Raw genomic sequence first — 17,131 nt, 5'->3', positions numbered from 1 at the left:
TTCAAAACCTGAAGAACAGCAAGTCCCATAAAAGTCTCAGAGACTTTGGTGCCTCACAGAGTTCAAAAGTCTTTAGGAATTTATGTCAATTAGAAATTTGTTTTTGGGGGCGCCTGGGTGGCGCAGTCGGTTAAGCGTCCGACTTCAGCCAGGTCACGATCTCACGGTCCGTGAGTTCGAGCCCCGCATCAGGCTCTGGGCTGATGGCTCGGAGCCTGGAGCCTGTTTCTGATTCTGTGTCTCCCTCTCTCTCTGCCCCTCCCCCGTTCATGCTCGGTCTCTCTCTGTCCCAAAAATAAATAAAAAACGTTGAAAAAAAAAAAAATTAAAAAAAATAAAAAAAAAAAAAAGAAATTTGTTTTTGGATCTCCAAAAATAACTGTTTTGCATTTTTTTTGTTTTATAAAGATTTATAAATTAAAAAAAATGTTTAAATAATAGGTATTCATGGATAGATGTTCAAAGTAGTATTTATCTTATTTTTTTCAAAAGTGATTATGCATACACAGACATATACACAGATTGTTTGCAACTTGTTTTGCTTAATACATTTTTTACATTTTTCCATTTTAGTGCATGTGGATATGACTTACTTGATTTTACGTGTGTGTGTGCTGCACTTGTGAGAGTACATCAGTAGGATATATTGAATTACTGGATCAAACATCATTTGAAAACATTAAAAATTGCCTTTTGTTTTTTATGTTTACTTTAAAAAGAGATGTATATTGGGTGGCTCAGTTGGTTGAGCATCCGACTTCGGCTCAGGTCATGATCTCGCGGTTCGTGGGTTTGAGCCCTGCATCAGGCTCTGTGCTGAACACTTGCTCAGAGCCTGGAACCTGCTTCAGATTCTGTGTCTCCTTCTCTCTCTGCCCCTCCCCCGCTCACACTCTATCTCACTGTGTCTCTCAAAAATCAATAAATGTAAAAAAGAATTTTTTTTAAGAGATACATATTAAGAAAAGTAATTTTTAAAAACCTGGTGAAGATTTAAGCCATGTATGTTGAGTCTGTTTTGGGACTTTGTTCTGTTCCATTGATCTGTATGTCTATTCTTACCCCAGTCCTCCACTGTGTCAATTACTGTAACTTTATGGTAAGTCTTGGAATTGGAGAATGAGAGTTCAAACTTTACTTTTTTTTTTTTTTTTTTTTAATTTATTTTTGGGACAGAGAGAGACAGAGCATGAACGGGGGAGGGGCAGAGAGAGAGAGGGAGACACAGAATCGGAAACAGGCTCCAGGCTCCGAGCCATCAGCCCAGAGCCTGACGCGGGGCTCGAACTCACGGACCGCGAGATCGTGACCTGGCTGAAGTCGGACGCTTAACCAACTGCGCCACCCAGGCGCCCCTACTTTTTTTTTTTTTTTTTAACTATTTCAGGTCCTTTGCTTTTTCACATGAATTTTACAATCAGTTTGTTAATTGGGATTGCATTTGGAGATCAGTTTAGAATGGACATCTTAACCATGTTGCGTTCTAAAGCATGATTATGACATATCTTTTCAGTTATTTAGGTATTTGATTTTTCTCATCAAGTTTTGTGATTTTCAGCTTACAAATGCTACACAATGTTGTTAGATTTACCTTTAGAATTTCATGTTTTTAAATACTATTTATTGTAAATTGGTACTTTAAAGAAATTTCAATTTCCAGTTGTACGTTTCTAATATACAGAAATATACTTGGTTTTTGTATATTGATCTTGTTTCTTGCTGCTTTGTTTAATTCATTTACTGGTTATAATAGCTTCATGTAGATCTTTTGGGATTTCCTATGTAGACAATAATGTCATTGGTAAATAAAGACCATTTTATTTCTTCCTTTAAAATTTGTATCCTTTTAGACCTTTTTCTTACTTTATATGTCTGGCAAGGACTTCCAGTATAATGTTGGAGTGGTGAAATAGGCATCTTTGCTTTGTTTCTGATATTAGGGGAGGAACATTCAGTCTTTCACACATAAGTATAATAGCAGCTGTAGGTTTTTCATAGATGCCTTTCATCAGGTTAAGGAAATTCCTATTCCTAGTTTTTTCTGAGGATTCTCATCAAGAATAACAGTATTTGATAAACTCCCAATACCCAATTTTTCCTTAAAAAACAACAAAGCTTTATTATTTAAATAAATAAACATTATGTATTACCATTGGTATACTTTGATTCCTGGCCCAGAGAAACCATGAGATAATAAATGTTTTTTTCTTTTAAGAAAAAAGAATGGCTATTGGATTTTATTAAATGCTTTTCCTGCATCTATTGAAATAATCATATGGGTTTTTAAAAATCTGTTGAAACAGTGAATCATATTAATGGGTATTCTGAATAGTTTGTATATTTGACTTACATTAAGCTGTACATATTTAAAGCATACCATTGGATAAGTTTTGAGATACTATATATATGTATGTATAATGTATATCTACATACTTGTGACACCATTGCCACAATCAGTGTGATGAATGTTTGCATCACCCCTAAAAGTTTTCTTGGGCCCTTTTGTGATCCCTCTCTCTGGACTCTCTCCCCTAAACCCCTCCCCTCTGTACCACTTACCTGTTTTTGTCACTGTAGATTCGTTTGCATGTTTTAGATTCCTATATATAATGTGTACTCTTTTTTGTCTGGCTTCTTGCTATAATTATTTTGAGATTCATCTACATTGTGTGTATATACATTACTTGATTTTTGAAAGTTGAACCAGTCTCTTGTAGTTTCTATTATAAGAGTGATTATCAGACATTTCTACCACTTGTGAATGTTGGGAGCAAATTCTTCAACTTTCTTCTGGATTCCCCACCCACCCCAATTCTTGTTATTTTGCAGTAGTTTTAAGGATCACAAGAAGTTGAAAGAAGAGTACAGAGTTACTGTGTACCCTTTATTTAGCTTCCACCATCAATAATAACTTAAACAACAGTGCATTGTCAAAACCAGGAAATTGACATTAACACAATACTGTCAACTCTCCTACAAATCTTTCTTGGATTTCACCAGTTTCTACATGCATTCTTCCTTAAAAGGTTCAAAGATGCTCTAGAGTGATCGTTTCTTTATACTCATTTATGCCCATCTTTTGCTTTGTTTACTCCTTCACTCTTTTATGTTGGTAACTAATATTGATGTGCTGAGCTTTCTTTGGGTTTTGTCCATGAGGAAATATATATGTGTGTGTGTGTGTGCATGTATATATGTGTGTGTGTGTATATATATATACAAATATGCATGTGTATGTATATGTGTATACACATATATGTATATACACACACACTACAAATATATATGTGTATACACGTATACATATACATACATATTTGTAGTTTTGTGATACTCTATGGTATGTCATGTACATTAAGGAGTGCCACCAAATTCTCAAAATACTATTATCTTCTAATTTACTAGTTTGCCCTTCAACTGTGTACAGAATTTATCCTATTGATTTTTATATCTGTAGTTTTATTTTCTTCTAATATTTTCAATTGGCTATCTTATCAATATCTACATATCCCTTAAAAAAAGATTTTTCTTTTTGGGGCGCCGGGGTGGCTTAGTCAGTTACGCGTCTGACTTCAGTTCAGGTCATGATCTCATGGTTCATGAGTTCCAGCCCCACATCAGGCTCTGTGATGACAGCTCAGAGCCTGGAGCCTACTTCAGATTCTGTGTCTCCCTCTCTCTCTGCCCTGCCCCACTCGTGCTCTCTTTCTTTCTCAAAAATAAATAAACTTAAAAAAAAAAGTTTTTCTTTTTTACCTAATATCTAGGCTTTTATTGGCATGCCTTTATGTTTTTGTACATTCTCAACATATTGTAACATCTTTGGATCAGTTTTATAAAATTTATTTGGAGTGAAGTAAATGCATTTCAGTTGTTGATTTTTTAACATCAGATTTCTTTGTGTTTTATGATATTGGTTTGTAGGCTTCTTGGGAGTAGAATTTTTTGTTTGTTTTTTCCCATTTTTCCCCCCTTTGCTTTCTTCCATTTCCTCCACCCTTCCTTGTTTCCCCTGCTGCCTTTTTCACATCCTCTCCCTTCCATAGCCTCTTTTCCTCATATCCCTCTCTTCTCTGCCTAAAAATGTCAAATTTTAAGATAGCCTTACCCCTGAACTCTGGGCTGGCCTTGGAGATTGAGGTCTTGTATTGGCTTACAGTTACTCTGCTGCCCTCATCTGGGGGAGGTGAGAAGAGTCTATAGAAGGTTTGGTCTGGTTTCAGGTCTCTAGGCTAAGTATGTGTTCTCTTGTAGCCTTAGTTAGTATTTGCCTAAGGGCTTCCTTTCAGGCTCTTGGTAAGGTCGACCATCCACATATTTGTGGGTTCATTTCTGGGTTCTCTATTCTGTTCCATTGATCTATGTGTCTGTTCCTGTGTCAGTATCATACTATCTTGATGATTACAGCTTTGGAATACAGCTTGAAGTCTGGAATTGTGATACCTCCAGCTTTGGTTTTCTTTTTGAGGATTGCTTTGGCTATTCAGAGTCTTTTGTGGTTCCATACAAATTTTAGGATTGTTTGTTCTAGCTCTGTGAAGAATATTGGTGTTATTTTGATAGGGATTGCATTGAATATATAGATTGCTTTGGGTATTACAGATTCTTTAAGTCCTCTTAGAATTTTTGACCCAGTCCTAGGTAGAAGAAGAAAGAAAAAAAAATCTGTTTATTTATTTTCAAGTTAGTTAACATATATGTCGTATTGGTTCCAGGAGTAGAATTTAGTGATTCGTCATTAATTTTCTTGAATGGTTTAGAAGGCAGTAACTGGTCTGTGGATAGTTGAGATGGAGCTGTAGGCAGAGATGTGGTAGAGAAAGTTTCTCCTTTGCTCAGGAACAATTTCCTTCCTGTGCATCTGCTTCGAAAGCCACAGACTGTTCCTCCTACCTGCAACATGGCAGATGAGGATCCCTGAAGGATTCCCGTTTGCCCCTTGCAATCTTCTTCCACTTCACTGAACTTCCTTGATGCCTACAGCACAAATGTCATGTCATGCAGTTTCTGCCTTACATGGATTCCAGCCATGGAAGCCCAGATAGGGGTGAGAAATGTGTCCATTTTGGTTTCTGTCTTCTTCTCTGATCTAGAAGGTGATCTATATCCACCAAATGCAGAAAGGGAAGCCCACAAGGGCAGTAAATCAAAGTTCTCAGCATCCTTTTGCTTTTGCTACTACTTAACAAGAGTGAATAAATGAAATTACAGTTCCTATTATAGGCTAGATTCACTGCTAGTTCAGATAGCTTTTTAGCACCAGGGGCTCTCATTAGTGCATTACTAGAATGAATGTTTATTATGAGATAATAAAGAATAATGCTTGAAGTACTGGACTCAAGAATCAAAAGACTTGGATTTACGTCAGTGGCACAGATTGTTCTTCAGTTTTCTCAAGTGTAAAACAGTTCATCTTAACTGATTTCTTAACAGCACTGTTGTGCATATCAAATGAGATATGTTGGACATACCACAAGGAGAACATTGTAAACTTGTACTACAATAAGATATTCTTACTATTTTATATTACTTTGACAAAATTCTTTCTTCATCTTAGGTCAGAGCACTATCTAAATTTAGCACTTATTTTCATTTCATTTTAGTATTGGAATTTATTGCAGAAAATACTGTTTTTTAAAGTTAATGAAATCAACTAAATATTTGCTGTGTTGATGTCTCCATGTACAACACCCGAACCTTTAATTAATACAAGGAAATTTAGTTGTTAAATCCTTAAAATAAATACATTCACAGAGATATCAGATTATTGTTCTTTATTTAAATATAAATAACTTCTTGTTTTTCATTTGGTTATTCAGGGTAGGAAGATAATAGATCACAGTGGCTTGGGTTTGAGTACTATATTTTTGCTTGCTGTGTGACCTTGCAAATTATTTGAATAATCCCTCTGAGCCCCCATGTATAACTGGAGAAAATAGTGCATCCCAAGCTTGTTTGAGGATTGATCTATGTAAAGCTTAACATATGTACTATGCTTGCATGTAGTAGTCACTTGATAAATGACAGCCATATTATTCTTTTTTTATTTTATTTATTTATTTCAAGAGAGAGAGAGGCAGAGAGAGGGAGAGAGAGAATCCCAAGCAGGCTCCATGCTATCAGTGCAGAGCGCCATGTGGGGCTTGATCCCAAGAACCATGAGATCATGACCTGAGCCGAAATCAAGAGTCAGATACTTAACTGGCTGAACCACCCAGATGCCCTGATAACTATATTATTTTCTGTGTACTGATGATCTCATCTTAATTGGAGCAGTGATCATATCTGCTCTTTTTACCTAGTGGTAAAAGGACTATATTGAATCTTTGAATATATGTTATTTAAAAATGATTTTAGATGAGGGGCACTTGGGAGGCCCAGTTGGCTAAGCAGTTGAGGTTTGTGAGATTAAGCCATGCATTGGGCTCTGGGCTGACAGCATGGAGCCTGCTTGGGATTCTCTCCTTCTTTCTCTCTGCCCCTCCAGAGGGGCCCTGCATGCACACACATGCACACACACACACACACTCTCTCTCAAATACATTAATCATGTAAACATTCAAAAAAATTATTTTTGATGATAGTAATATATTGTTGATGAAATTATCTTTTTTCTTTCCTGTTTTGTTTTTAAATCATAGGGCCCCTCGATTTAAAGGTTTCCAGCAACAGGACAGTCAGGAGCTACTGCATTATCTGCTGGATGCGGTGAGAACAGAAGAAACAAAGGTCAGATTTCTTTAAATTGATTACATATACTCTTTAAGAAGAGGGTAAAAAATTGAAGGAGTTAATTTTTACGATAATTTTAATATGGATTGAGAAGTAATTTGATTTTTTCTAACTATTCCATTCCTTTATTTATTTATTTTGGCCAGTTCTTCTAAAAGATTATTTTCTTTTATCCTTTTGCACCCCCCCTTATCCTTTATTAGTTGATACCCTTTGACTGTAAATAACAAATAAATTCAAGCCAGTTTAAATAAGGAAAAAGGAATCTAAGAATCTAGGTGACAGGAGGTATGGGTAAGGATATAGGGACAGGAAGGTTCTCAACAATCCAGAGAATATTCTCCTCATTTCTCTGGCTCTGTAGATTTTCTTTATTCATTTTCCTGAAAACTGAGTAGTTTCTCAGCTTCTGTCTCTGAGTGATAGCACATGACCTTCATATTTTGCATATGTTGCAGTTCCACGTATATAAAACCAAAACTGGCTGTTTGTGAATCCCAACTCTGAAGAGAAACTCTGTTACCTCATGTTGGATTAGGATCCACTCAGGGATGAGTCACTTGTAACTAGGGGAATGGGATCCAAGCCTCCTGGATCAGGGAATGTTTCTGAGAAAAGAAAGAGTGGCTCATGGCCTGGATAGATTTCCCCAAACAGTGTTCATTGTCATCCTGTCCCTTTATCGATTGGGTGGTAGTTGCCTGTAATATTAAATGAGTTAAATTCAACTTTTTTGGTGGGGACCTACGAATGGGATACAAGTTTTCAGAGAAAATGCAAGATATTAAAGCTGTCAAGTACACAGCACATATCCTTCATTTTTCCTCTATCACTCATAGCAGGACATTGTTAATCATTCATAACGGTTCTGCTGAGTCTGGATTCAGGCTCGGAATCATTCTCAACCTACCGCTGCAGGCATGCTATCTCAATCATAATTGTCACAATAGGTGAAATCCTGTTTTCCATTCAAGGTAAATATACTTCTTAATTTATGTTAATATGTAGCAGAGCAACCATGTGAAAATGAAGTACTCCTATGCTTGTGATAGCTGTTACTGTGATACTAGGCAAGGTGGATCCTCCTCTTTTTGTTTTGTAAAATCTTATCTTGAGGGGTGCCTGGGTGGCTTAGTCAGTTAAGCATAGGACTCTCTATCTTGGCTCAGGTCATGATTTCACGGTTCGTGGGATTGAGCCGCAAGTTGGGCTCCATGCTGACAGCACGGAGCCTGCTTCAGATCCCCCTCCCTCTCTCTCTGCCTCTCCCCCACTTGTTGTCTCTCTCTGTCTCTCTCAAAATAAATAAACTTAAAAGAATGAAAAATAACATCTCACCTCGACTTGTAGTATTGTAGTATTCTAGTTTTCAGTAAATAAATAGGGTTCTGTTATTTTCTTTTACCTTAATGAGTTAATCACTCCCTCCTGCTACAGTGTTTATTATAGTTCTGTTCTTAATTGGCTATTTATTGACCTCTATGTTACATTAGTTAAATTCAGCTTTTGAAGGTGTCAGTCCTTTTCTGCCATCTCTCTACTTGATATATGTATATATTTAAGTTATATATATCTGCATTATATATATTTAAGTTTGTGTTTTAATTCCAGTTAGTTATACAGTGTTACATTAGTTTGAGATGTACAATACAGTGATTCAACAATTCCATACATCATCTGGTGCTCAACACAGCAAGTGTGCTCCCTAATCCCCATCACCTGTCTCACCCACCCCGCCACTCACTTCCCCTCTGGTAATCATCAGTTTGTTCTCTGTAGTTAAGGCTCTGTTTCTTGGTTTCTCTCTCTCTTTTTATTTCCCCTTTGCTCACTTTGTTTCTTGAATTTCACACGTAAGTAAAATCATATGGTATTTTTCCTTCTCTGACTTACTTTGCTTAGTTCCCTCTCTAGTTCCATCCATGTTGTTACAAGTGGCAAGATTTCATTCTTTTCTATAGTGGAATAGTATTTCATTTTAGAAGTGTACCACATTTTTATTCATTCATTCATTAATGGACACTTGGGCTACTTCTGTAATTTGGCTATTATAAATAATATTGCAAACATAGGGGTATGTGTATCTATTTGAATTAGTGTTTTTGTATTCTTTGGGTAAAGACCCAGCAGTGCAATTGCTGGATCATAGGGTATTTTTAACTTTTTGAGGAACCTCATCCAGAGTGACTGCACCAGTTTGCATTCCCAACAGTACACAAGGGTTCCTTTTTCTCCACATTCTCGCTAATAGCTGTTGTTTCTTGTATTTTTTATTTTACCCATTCTGACAAGTGTGAGGTGATCTCATTGTAGTTTTGATTTGCGTTTCCCTAATGATGAATGCTGATGAGCATCTTTTCATGTGTCTGTTGGCCATGTGTATGAAGTCTTTGGAGAAATGTCTGTGTCTTTTGCCCATTTGGTAATTGGATTATTTGTTTTTTTTTGGTGTTGAGTTATATCAGTTCTTTATACATTTTGGATACTAATCCTTTACTGGATATGTCATTTCCAAATACCATCTCCCATTCTGGAGGTTGCCTTTTAGTTTTGTTGATTGTTTCCTTTACTGTGCAGAAGGTTTTTATTTTTATGTAATTCCAATAGTTTATTTTTGTTTTTGTTTCTCTTGCCTCAGGAGATATATCTAGAAAGAAGTTGTTATGGCCGATGTCAAAAAAGTTACCACCTGTGTTCTCTTCTGAGATTTTTATAGTTTCAGATTTCACATGTAGGTCTTTAATCCATTTTGAATTCATTTTTGTGTATGGTGTAACAAAGTGGTCCAGTTTCATTCTTTTGTACATAACTGAACAACTTTTCCAACACTATTTGTTGAAGAGACAGTCTTTTTCCTATTGGATATTCTTTCCTGCTTTGTTGAGGTTTAATTGACTGTATAATTGTGGGTTCATTTCTGGGCTTTCTATTCTGTTCCACTGATCTGTGTGCCTATTTTTTTGTGCCAGTACCATACTGTCTTGATGATTATAGCTTTGTAAAACAGCTTGAAGCCTGGAATTGTGATGCCTCCAGCTTTGGTTTTCTTTTTTAAAATTGCTTTGGCTCTTCGGGACCTTTTGTAGTTCCATACAAATTTTAGCATTGTTTGTTGTAGTTCTGTGAAAATGTTGGTATTTTGATAGGGATTGTATTAAATATGTAGATTGCTTTGTGTAGAGTAGACATTTTAACAATATTTACTCTTCCTATCCATGAGCATGAAATGTCTTTCCATTTCTTTCTCTTTTTTTTTAATGCTTATTCATTTTTGAGAGAGAACGTGAGTGGGGGAGGGGCAGAGAAAGAGAAGGGCAGAGGAACTGAAGCGGGCTCTGTGCTGACAGCAGCAAGCCCAATGTGGGGCCTCAAAGTCACAAACTGTGAGATCATGACCTGAGCTGAAGTCCGATGCTCAACTGAGCCACCCAGGTGCCCATTTTTCCATTTCTTTGTGTCATTGTCGGTTTCTTTCATTAGTGTTTTATAGTTTTCAGAGTACAGGTCTTTTACCTCTTTGGTTAGGTTTATTTTTAGGTATCTTATTTTTGGTGCAGTTGTAAATGGGATTGTTTGCTTAATTTCTGTTTCTGCTGCCTCATTATTGATGTATAGAAATGTAATAGATTTCTCTATGTTGATTTTGTATCCTGAGACTTTACTGAATTCATTTACCAGTTCTAGCAAGTTTTTTTGATTGAGTCTTTAAGATTTTCTGTATGTAATATGTCATCTGAAAATAGAGTTTTACTTCTGCCTTACCAATTTGGATGCCCTTTATTTCTTTTTGTTGTCTGATTGCTGTGACTAGGACTTCCAGTACCATGTTGAATAAAAATGGTGAAAGTGGACATCCTTGTCTTGTTCCCGACCTTAGGAAAAAGCTCTCAGTTTTTCCCCATTAAGGATGATATTAGCTGTGGGTTTTTCATATATGGCCTTTTTGATGTTGAGGTATATTCCCTCTAAACCTACTTTGTTGAGGGTTTTTTGTCATGAATGGATGTTGTATTTTGTCAAAGGCTTTTTCTGCATCCATTGAAATGATTATATGGTTCTTATCCTTTGCTTGTTGATCTGATGTATCATGTTGACTGATTTGTGAATATTGAACCACGCTTGCAACCCAGAATAAATCCCACTTGATCATGATGAATGATTTTTTTAATGTATTGTTAGATTCAGTTTGCTAATATTTTGTTGAGGATTTTTGCATGTATGTTCATCAGAGATACTGACCTGTAGTTCTGTTTTTTTGTGGTGTCTTTGTCTGGTTTTGGTATCAGGGTAATGCTGGCTTCATAGAATGAATTTGGAAATTTTCCTTCCTTTTCTGTCTTTTGGAATAGTTTGAGAAAAAGAGGTATTAACTCTTCTTTAAATGTTTGGCACAATTTGCCTGGGAAGTCATCTGGTCATGAACTTTTGTTTGTTGGGATTTTTTGATTACTGATTCAATTTCTTTGCTGGTTTTCTGTCTAAATTTTCTATTCCTCCCTGTTTCAGTTTGGTAGTTTATATGTTTCTAGGAATTTTTTTTTTTTTTACCATTTTATTTAATTTACATCCAAATTAGTTAGCATATAGTGCAGCAATGATTTCAGGAGTAGATTTCTTAATGCCCCTTACCCGTTTAGCCCATCCCCCTTCCTACAACCCCTCCAGTAACTCTCTGTTTGTTCTCTGTATTTAAGAGTCTCTTATGTTTTGTACTCCTCCTTGTTTTTATATTATTTTTTGCTTCCCTTCCCTTATGTTCACCTGTTTTTTACCTTAAAGTCCTCATATGAGTGAAGTCATATGATATCTGCCTTTCTCTGACTAATTTCACTTAGCATATGTTTCTAGGAATTTATTCATTTCTTCTAGGTTGGCCAATTTTTTGACATTTAGTTTTACATAATCTTTTATAATTGTATTTCTATGGTGTTGGTTGTTACTTCTCTCTCATTTATAATTTTATTTATTTGAGTCCTTTTCTATTTTCTTGATAAGTTTGGCTAGAGGTTTGTCAATTTTTTTTATTTAAAATTGTTTTTTTTAACGTTTATTTATTTTTGAGACAGAGAGAGACAGAGTATGAACAGGGGAGGGGCAGAGAGAGAGGGAGACACAGAATCTGAAACAGGCTCCAGGCTCTGAGCGGTCAGCACAGAGCCTGACGCGGGGCTCAAACCCACGGACCACGAGATTGTGACCTGAGCCGAAGTCGGCCGCTTAACCGACTGAGCCACCCAGGCGCCCCTAGAGGTTTGTCAATTTTATTTTATTTTTGAAGATCTAGCTCTAGGTTTCATTGATCTGTTCTTTTGTTTTTATAGTTTTATTTCTGCTCTAATCCTTATTCTTTCCTTCTAATGGTTTTAGTTTGTTGTTCTTTTCCTAGCTCCTTTAGGTAAACAGGTTGTTTATTTGAGATTTTTCTTGCTTCTTGAGGTAAGCCTATATTGCTGTAAACTTCCCTCTTAGAACTGCTTTTGCTGAATCCCAATAGTTTAACTGTTGTGATTTTTTTTTAAATTTGTTTCTATGTACTTTTTTGTTTCTTCTTTTATTTTCTGATTTAGTTTAGTAGCAGGGCATTTAACCTTCAGGTATTTGTGGTCTTTCCAGATTTTTCTTGTGGTTGATTTCTAGTTTCATAGTGTTATGGTTAGAAAAGATGCATGGTATGACTTTGATCCTCTTGAATTAGTTGAGACTTGTTTTTTGGCCTAATACATGATCTGTTCTGGAGAGTGTTCCACGAGCACCTGAAAAGAATGTGTAGTCTGCTGTTTTAGGATGGAATGTTCTGAATATGTTGGTTAAATCCATCTGGCTCAGTGTGTCATTCAGAGCCATTGTTTCCTTGTTGATTTTTTTGTTTTGATGATCTGTCTGTTGATATAAGTGGGGTGTTAAAGTCCCCTACTATTATTGTGTTGTTACCAATTAGTTCCTGTATGTTTGTTATTAACTGTTGTTTTTGTTTTTGTTTTTTACTTTTTTTAACCTTTACTTCTTTTTGAGAGACAGAGACAGTCTGAGCAGGGGAGGGACAGAGGGAGAGGGTGAGACAGAATCTGAAGCAGGCTCCAAGCTCTGAGCTTTCAGCACAAAGCCTGATGCAGGGCTTGAACTCATGAACTGTGAGATCATGACCTGAGCTGAAGTTGGATCCTTAAGTGACTGAGCCACGCAGGCATCCCTGTTATTAACTGTTTTATGTGTGTGGGTGCTTTCATGTGGGTGCGTAAGTATTTATAATTGTTATGTCTTCTTATTGGATTGTCCCCTTTATGACTAGATAGTGTGCTTCTTTGTCTCTTGTCATAGTCTCTGTTTTAAAGTCTATTTTGTCCAATTTAAGTATTGCTACCCTGGCTTTCTTTTGACATCCATTTGCATGATAAATGTTTCTCCATCTCCTCACTTTGAATCCGCAGGTGTCTTTTGGTCTGAAATGAGTCTCCTATAGGTAGTGTATAGATGGGTCTTGTTTTTTATATCCATCCTATCATCCTATGTCTTTTGATTGGAGTGTTTAGTGCATTTACGTTCAAAGTAATTATTGATAGATATGTATTTATTCCCGTTGTATTACTTGTTTTGTGGTTGTGAATATTTTCTCTGATCCTTTGTCTTTCTCTTTTTTATGGTTTGCTGGTTTTCTTTAGTGATGTGTTTATTTAGTGATATGATTTAGTGATATGATTTCTTTCTCTTTATTCTTTGCATATTTATTAGTGGTTTTTGATTCATGGTTATCCTTAGGTTTGTATATTATATCTTCTGTGTATAGCAGTCTATATGAAATACGTGGTAGTTTAAGTTTGAACTCATTCTTTACTCCTTTTCTCTCCACATTTTAGGTATATGATGTCATATTTTGCATCCTTTTATTTTATGAGTTCCTTGACTGATTTTTTACAGAAATACTCACTTTTACTGCTTTTGTGTTTCCTACCTTCATAGTGTCACTTTTGGTCTCTCCTTTCCACTCAGCTCACTTTAATATTTCTTGTAAAGCTGGTTTATTGGTCACAAACTCCTTTAGTTTTTGTTTGTCTGGGAGGCTCTTTATCTCTTCTTCTATTCTGAATGATAGCCTTGCTGGATATAGTATACTTGGCTGCAGGTTTTGTCCCATTCAGCATCTTGAATATATCACACTACTCCCTTCTGGCTTGGAAAGTGTCTGCTAAAAAAATCTCCTGATGGCCCTGTGGGGTTTCCCTTGTATGTAAAGGTCTTCTTTTCATCCTGCTGCTTTTAAAATTTTTTCTTTATCACTATATTTTGCCAATTTAATTACAGTATGTCTTGGTGTTGGCCTGCTTTTGTTCGTTTTTTGGAGCTTCTCTACTTCTTGGATCTGGATTTCCCAGATTAGGGAAGTTTTTTTTTTTTTTTTTTTTTTTTTTTTTTTTTTTTAATTTTTTTTTTTTCAACGTTTTTTATTTATTTTTGGGACAGAGAGAGACAGAGCATGAACGGGGGAGGGGCAGAGAGAGAGAGGGAGACACAGAATCGGAAACAGGCTCCAGGCTCCGAGCCATCAGCCCAGAGCCTGACGCGGGGCTCGAACTCACGGACCGCGAGATCGTGACCTGGCTGAAGTCGGACGCTTAACCGACTGCGCCACCCAGGCGCCCCGATTAGGGAAGTTTTTAGCTATTATTTCTTCAAATAAATATTCTGCCCTCTTTTCTCTCTCTCCTTCCTCTGCGACTTCTGTAATACGAATGTTATGACATTAGATGGAGTCACTGAGTTCCCCAAATCTCTTATTTTGCATAATTCTTTTTTTCTCCTCTTTTGTTCAGCTTGATTACTTTCCATTACTCTGTCTTCTAGGTCATTAATTCATTCTTTTGCTTCTTCCAGCCTGCTGTACTTTGCATCAAGTCTATTTCTAATCTCGTTTATTGCACTCTTCATCTCTGAATGGTTCTTTTTAATCTCTGTGTTAGGGGGTCTCACTGATGTCTTCCACTCTTTACTCAAGTCCAGTGAATATCCTTATGATCATTGCTTTAAATACTCCATCAGGCATGTTACTTATGTCTGTTTTACTTTGATCTCTGGCCATGGCCTTGTCCTGTTCTTTCATTGGTACAAATTTCTCTATCTTCTCATTTTGTCTGAGTCTCTGGGGCTGTTTCTCTGTGTTAAGAAAATAAGCTGTGTTCCCTGTTCAATGGCCTAATGAAGAGGCAGTCTGGCAGTGCCCTGCCCCATAATGTCCCCTGTTCCCTAGGGCCTGACACTTCAGTGAACATCTCCATTGTGTGCTGCATGCAGTCTACTGTTGGGTCCTGGCCACTTTATCCTTCAGGCCAGTCATCTGCAGAGGTGCTCTGTGTCTATTGTGGGCAGTGTTTGACCTCTGATCTGAAATGTGGCAAGTTTTTTTTTAATAGTTTATTTTTTTAGTAATCTTTACACCCAATGTGGGGCCCAAACTTAAAACCCCAAGATCAGGGGTCACATGCCCTTCCAACTGAGCCAGCCAGGTGTCTTTCGAATGTGGTGAGTTTTAACTAGGTGTGCTCTGGTCAGGGACCAGGGCTGAGACCTGTCGCCACCGCCACCAGAATTGAGGCCCTGCAAAAATCCCACATGGAGAACTGTGTGTGGGCAGGGATTGGGCTGGTCTTCTGGGAAAGGGGGCCCACAGCCCTGGGAGTAAGGCAAATGTGACTGAGAAGGGCAGTTCCAACAGAGCATGGGGAAGCAGGGGTTGGTGTGAGCAAGTTAGGTAGTGAGTGTCAGTGCTATCCTGGCTCCTGCAGGTGGCCCTTAACCTTTGCTGAGAAGTGGGGGAGGAAATTGTACCTGCCAGTTCCTTTGTCCCTGGAGGGGTCTCTCTGTGAATGCTGTCTCTCTAGGATGCGTTTGGAGATGAGCAAATAACCTCCCCACTGTGTTCCCAGGTGCTCTTCAGATCGCTGTTTCACTGTATGTCCATGTGATGTCTGCCTGCTTTCTCTCCAAGAGCAGCTTAGTGACCTCTCAGCTCTATCCCAACCAAGTCTTCTGACCTTTAAAATTCTAGGTTTAAGCCCCACTTGTTGCCAGAATTCACAAAATTTGGGCTTTCATGCTTTCCAAGCCATTTGCTCTGAGGATTCGTTTTCCCCATGTGCTCCCCTGTGCGCTAGTCTCTCCCCCTTCTCTGGGACTACAGCTACCTTCCCACTGCAGTGGCCATGATTTGTTTCTCTCCTAAACCAGGTCTCTGCACTTCTACCTTCTTCACTATGGCCTCTTCTCTACCTTTAGTTGTGGAGTTCGTTCTGCCAGTCTTCAGGTTGATTCTGGGGCATGTAGGATGATTTGATAGTTATCTAGTTGTATTCGTGGGCTAAGGTGAGCCTCGGGTCCGCCTACTCCACACCATCTCCCCCTCCTGGATCTACTTTATGTGTTTTGATTATGAGCCCTATTGTCTTCTATTTAGAGTTATGTTTTTTGTCACCTCTCTGAGATTGTGATCTCCTCAAGGAATGATACTGTATATATCTCTGTATCCCATGTTCCTTGCACACAGTAGGTGCCCAGTGATTTGTTTGTTAAATAAGTTGTCTGTACTTATCCTTGAAATGGATAATTTCTGTTGAGAACTTGAATTGGGGAAAAAAACAGTTTCTTAAATAAGTTATACTACCTTGTTTCTTGGAGATTTACAGTTATTTTGAATATGTTATAATTTGAGTGAACTGATAAATTGATAGGATAATACATTGTGTTTTACCTATAATTTGTTTTAAAAAAATCAATTAAGAGATTTACAATTAAGTTTTGAGGACATTAGCACAATGCTCCTGAGCTGATACTTCATCATATTTTCTTAGATTTAGAAACTGATGCCAAGAATGGGCGGATTCAAACTTAAGTCTTTCTGACTACCAAACAAATTCTAATTCTATACAGTACTGCTTATTAAAGCATAGTTGTAATGCTTAATCATCAGTGGCCAGTATAAATAATACATTTTTAACCTTGCTATTTATTCATTTATTTTTAATTTTTTAAAGTTTATTATTATTTTTTTTTTTTTTTTTTATTTTTATTTTTGGGACAGAGAGAGACAGAGCATGAACGGGGGAGGGGCAGAGAGAGAGGGAGGCACAGAAGCGGAAACAGGCTCCAGGCTCTGAGCCATCAGCCCAGAGCCTGACGCGGGGCTCGAACTCACGGACCGCGAGATCGTGACCTGGCTGAAGTCGGACGCTTAACCGACTGCGCCACCCAGGCGCCCCTAAAGTTTATTATTTTTGAGAGACAGAGAGTGCATGAGTAAGGGAGGGGGCAGAGAGAGAGAGAGAGAGAGCGCACAGAGCGCAGTGTGGGGCTTGAACTCACAAACTGTGAGGACCTGAGCCAAAATCAAGAGTCAGACGCTTAACTGACT

The 17,131-nt window shown here is 37.5% G+C and overlaps 1 protein-coding gene across 8 annotated transcripts in view; it reads left to right on the top strand.

The window, feature by feature from the left end:
* The window catches only part of USP45 (ubiquitin specific peptidase 45), a 78,659-nt gene that overhangs the window by 39,154 nt on the left and 22,374 nt on the right, over positions 1–17,131 (top strand). For all 8 annotated transcript variants that reach the window (XM_058734802.1, XM_058734800.1, XM_058734803.1 and 5 more), the window contains one exon: positions 6,642–6,729. In XM_058734802.1, the coding sequence (XP_058590785.1) occupies positions 6,642–6,729 (88 nt within the window). Of the gene's footprint in view, positions 1–6,641; positions 6,730–17,131 lie in introns of those variants that run through there.

This window comes from Neofelis nebulosa, chromosome 6 (genome assembly GCF_028018385.1).
Source record: "Neofelis nebulosa isolate mNeoNeb1 chromosome 6, mNeoNeb1.pri, whole genome shotgun sequence".
Lineage (NCBI taxonomy): Eukaryota > Metazoa > Chordata > Mammalia > Carnivora > Felidae > Neofelis > Neofelis nebulosa.
This window is presented reverse-complemented; position numbering and strand designations above follow the sequence as displayed.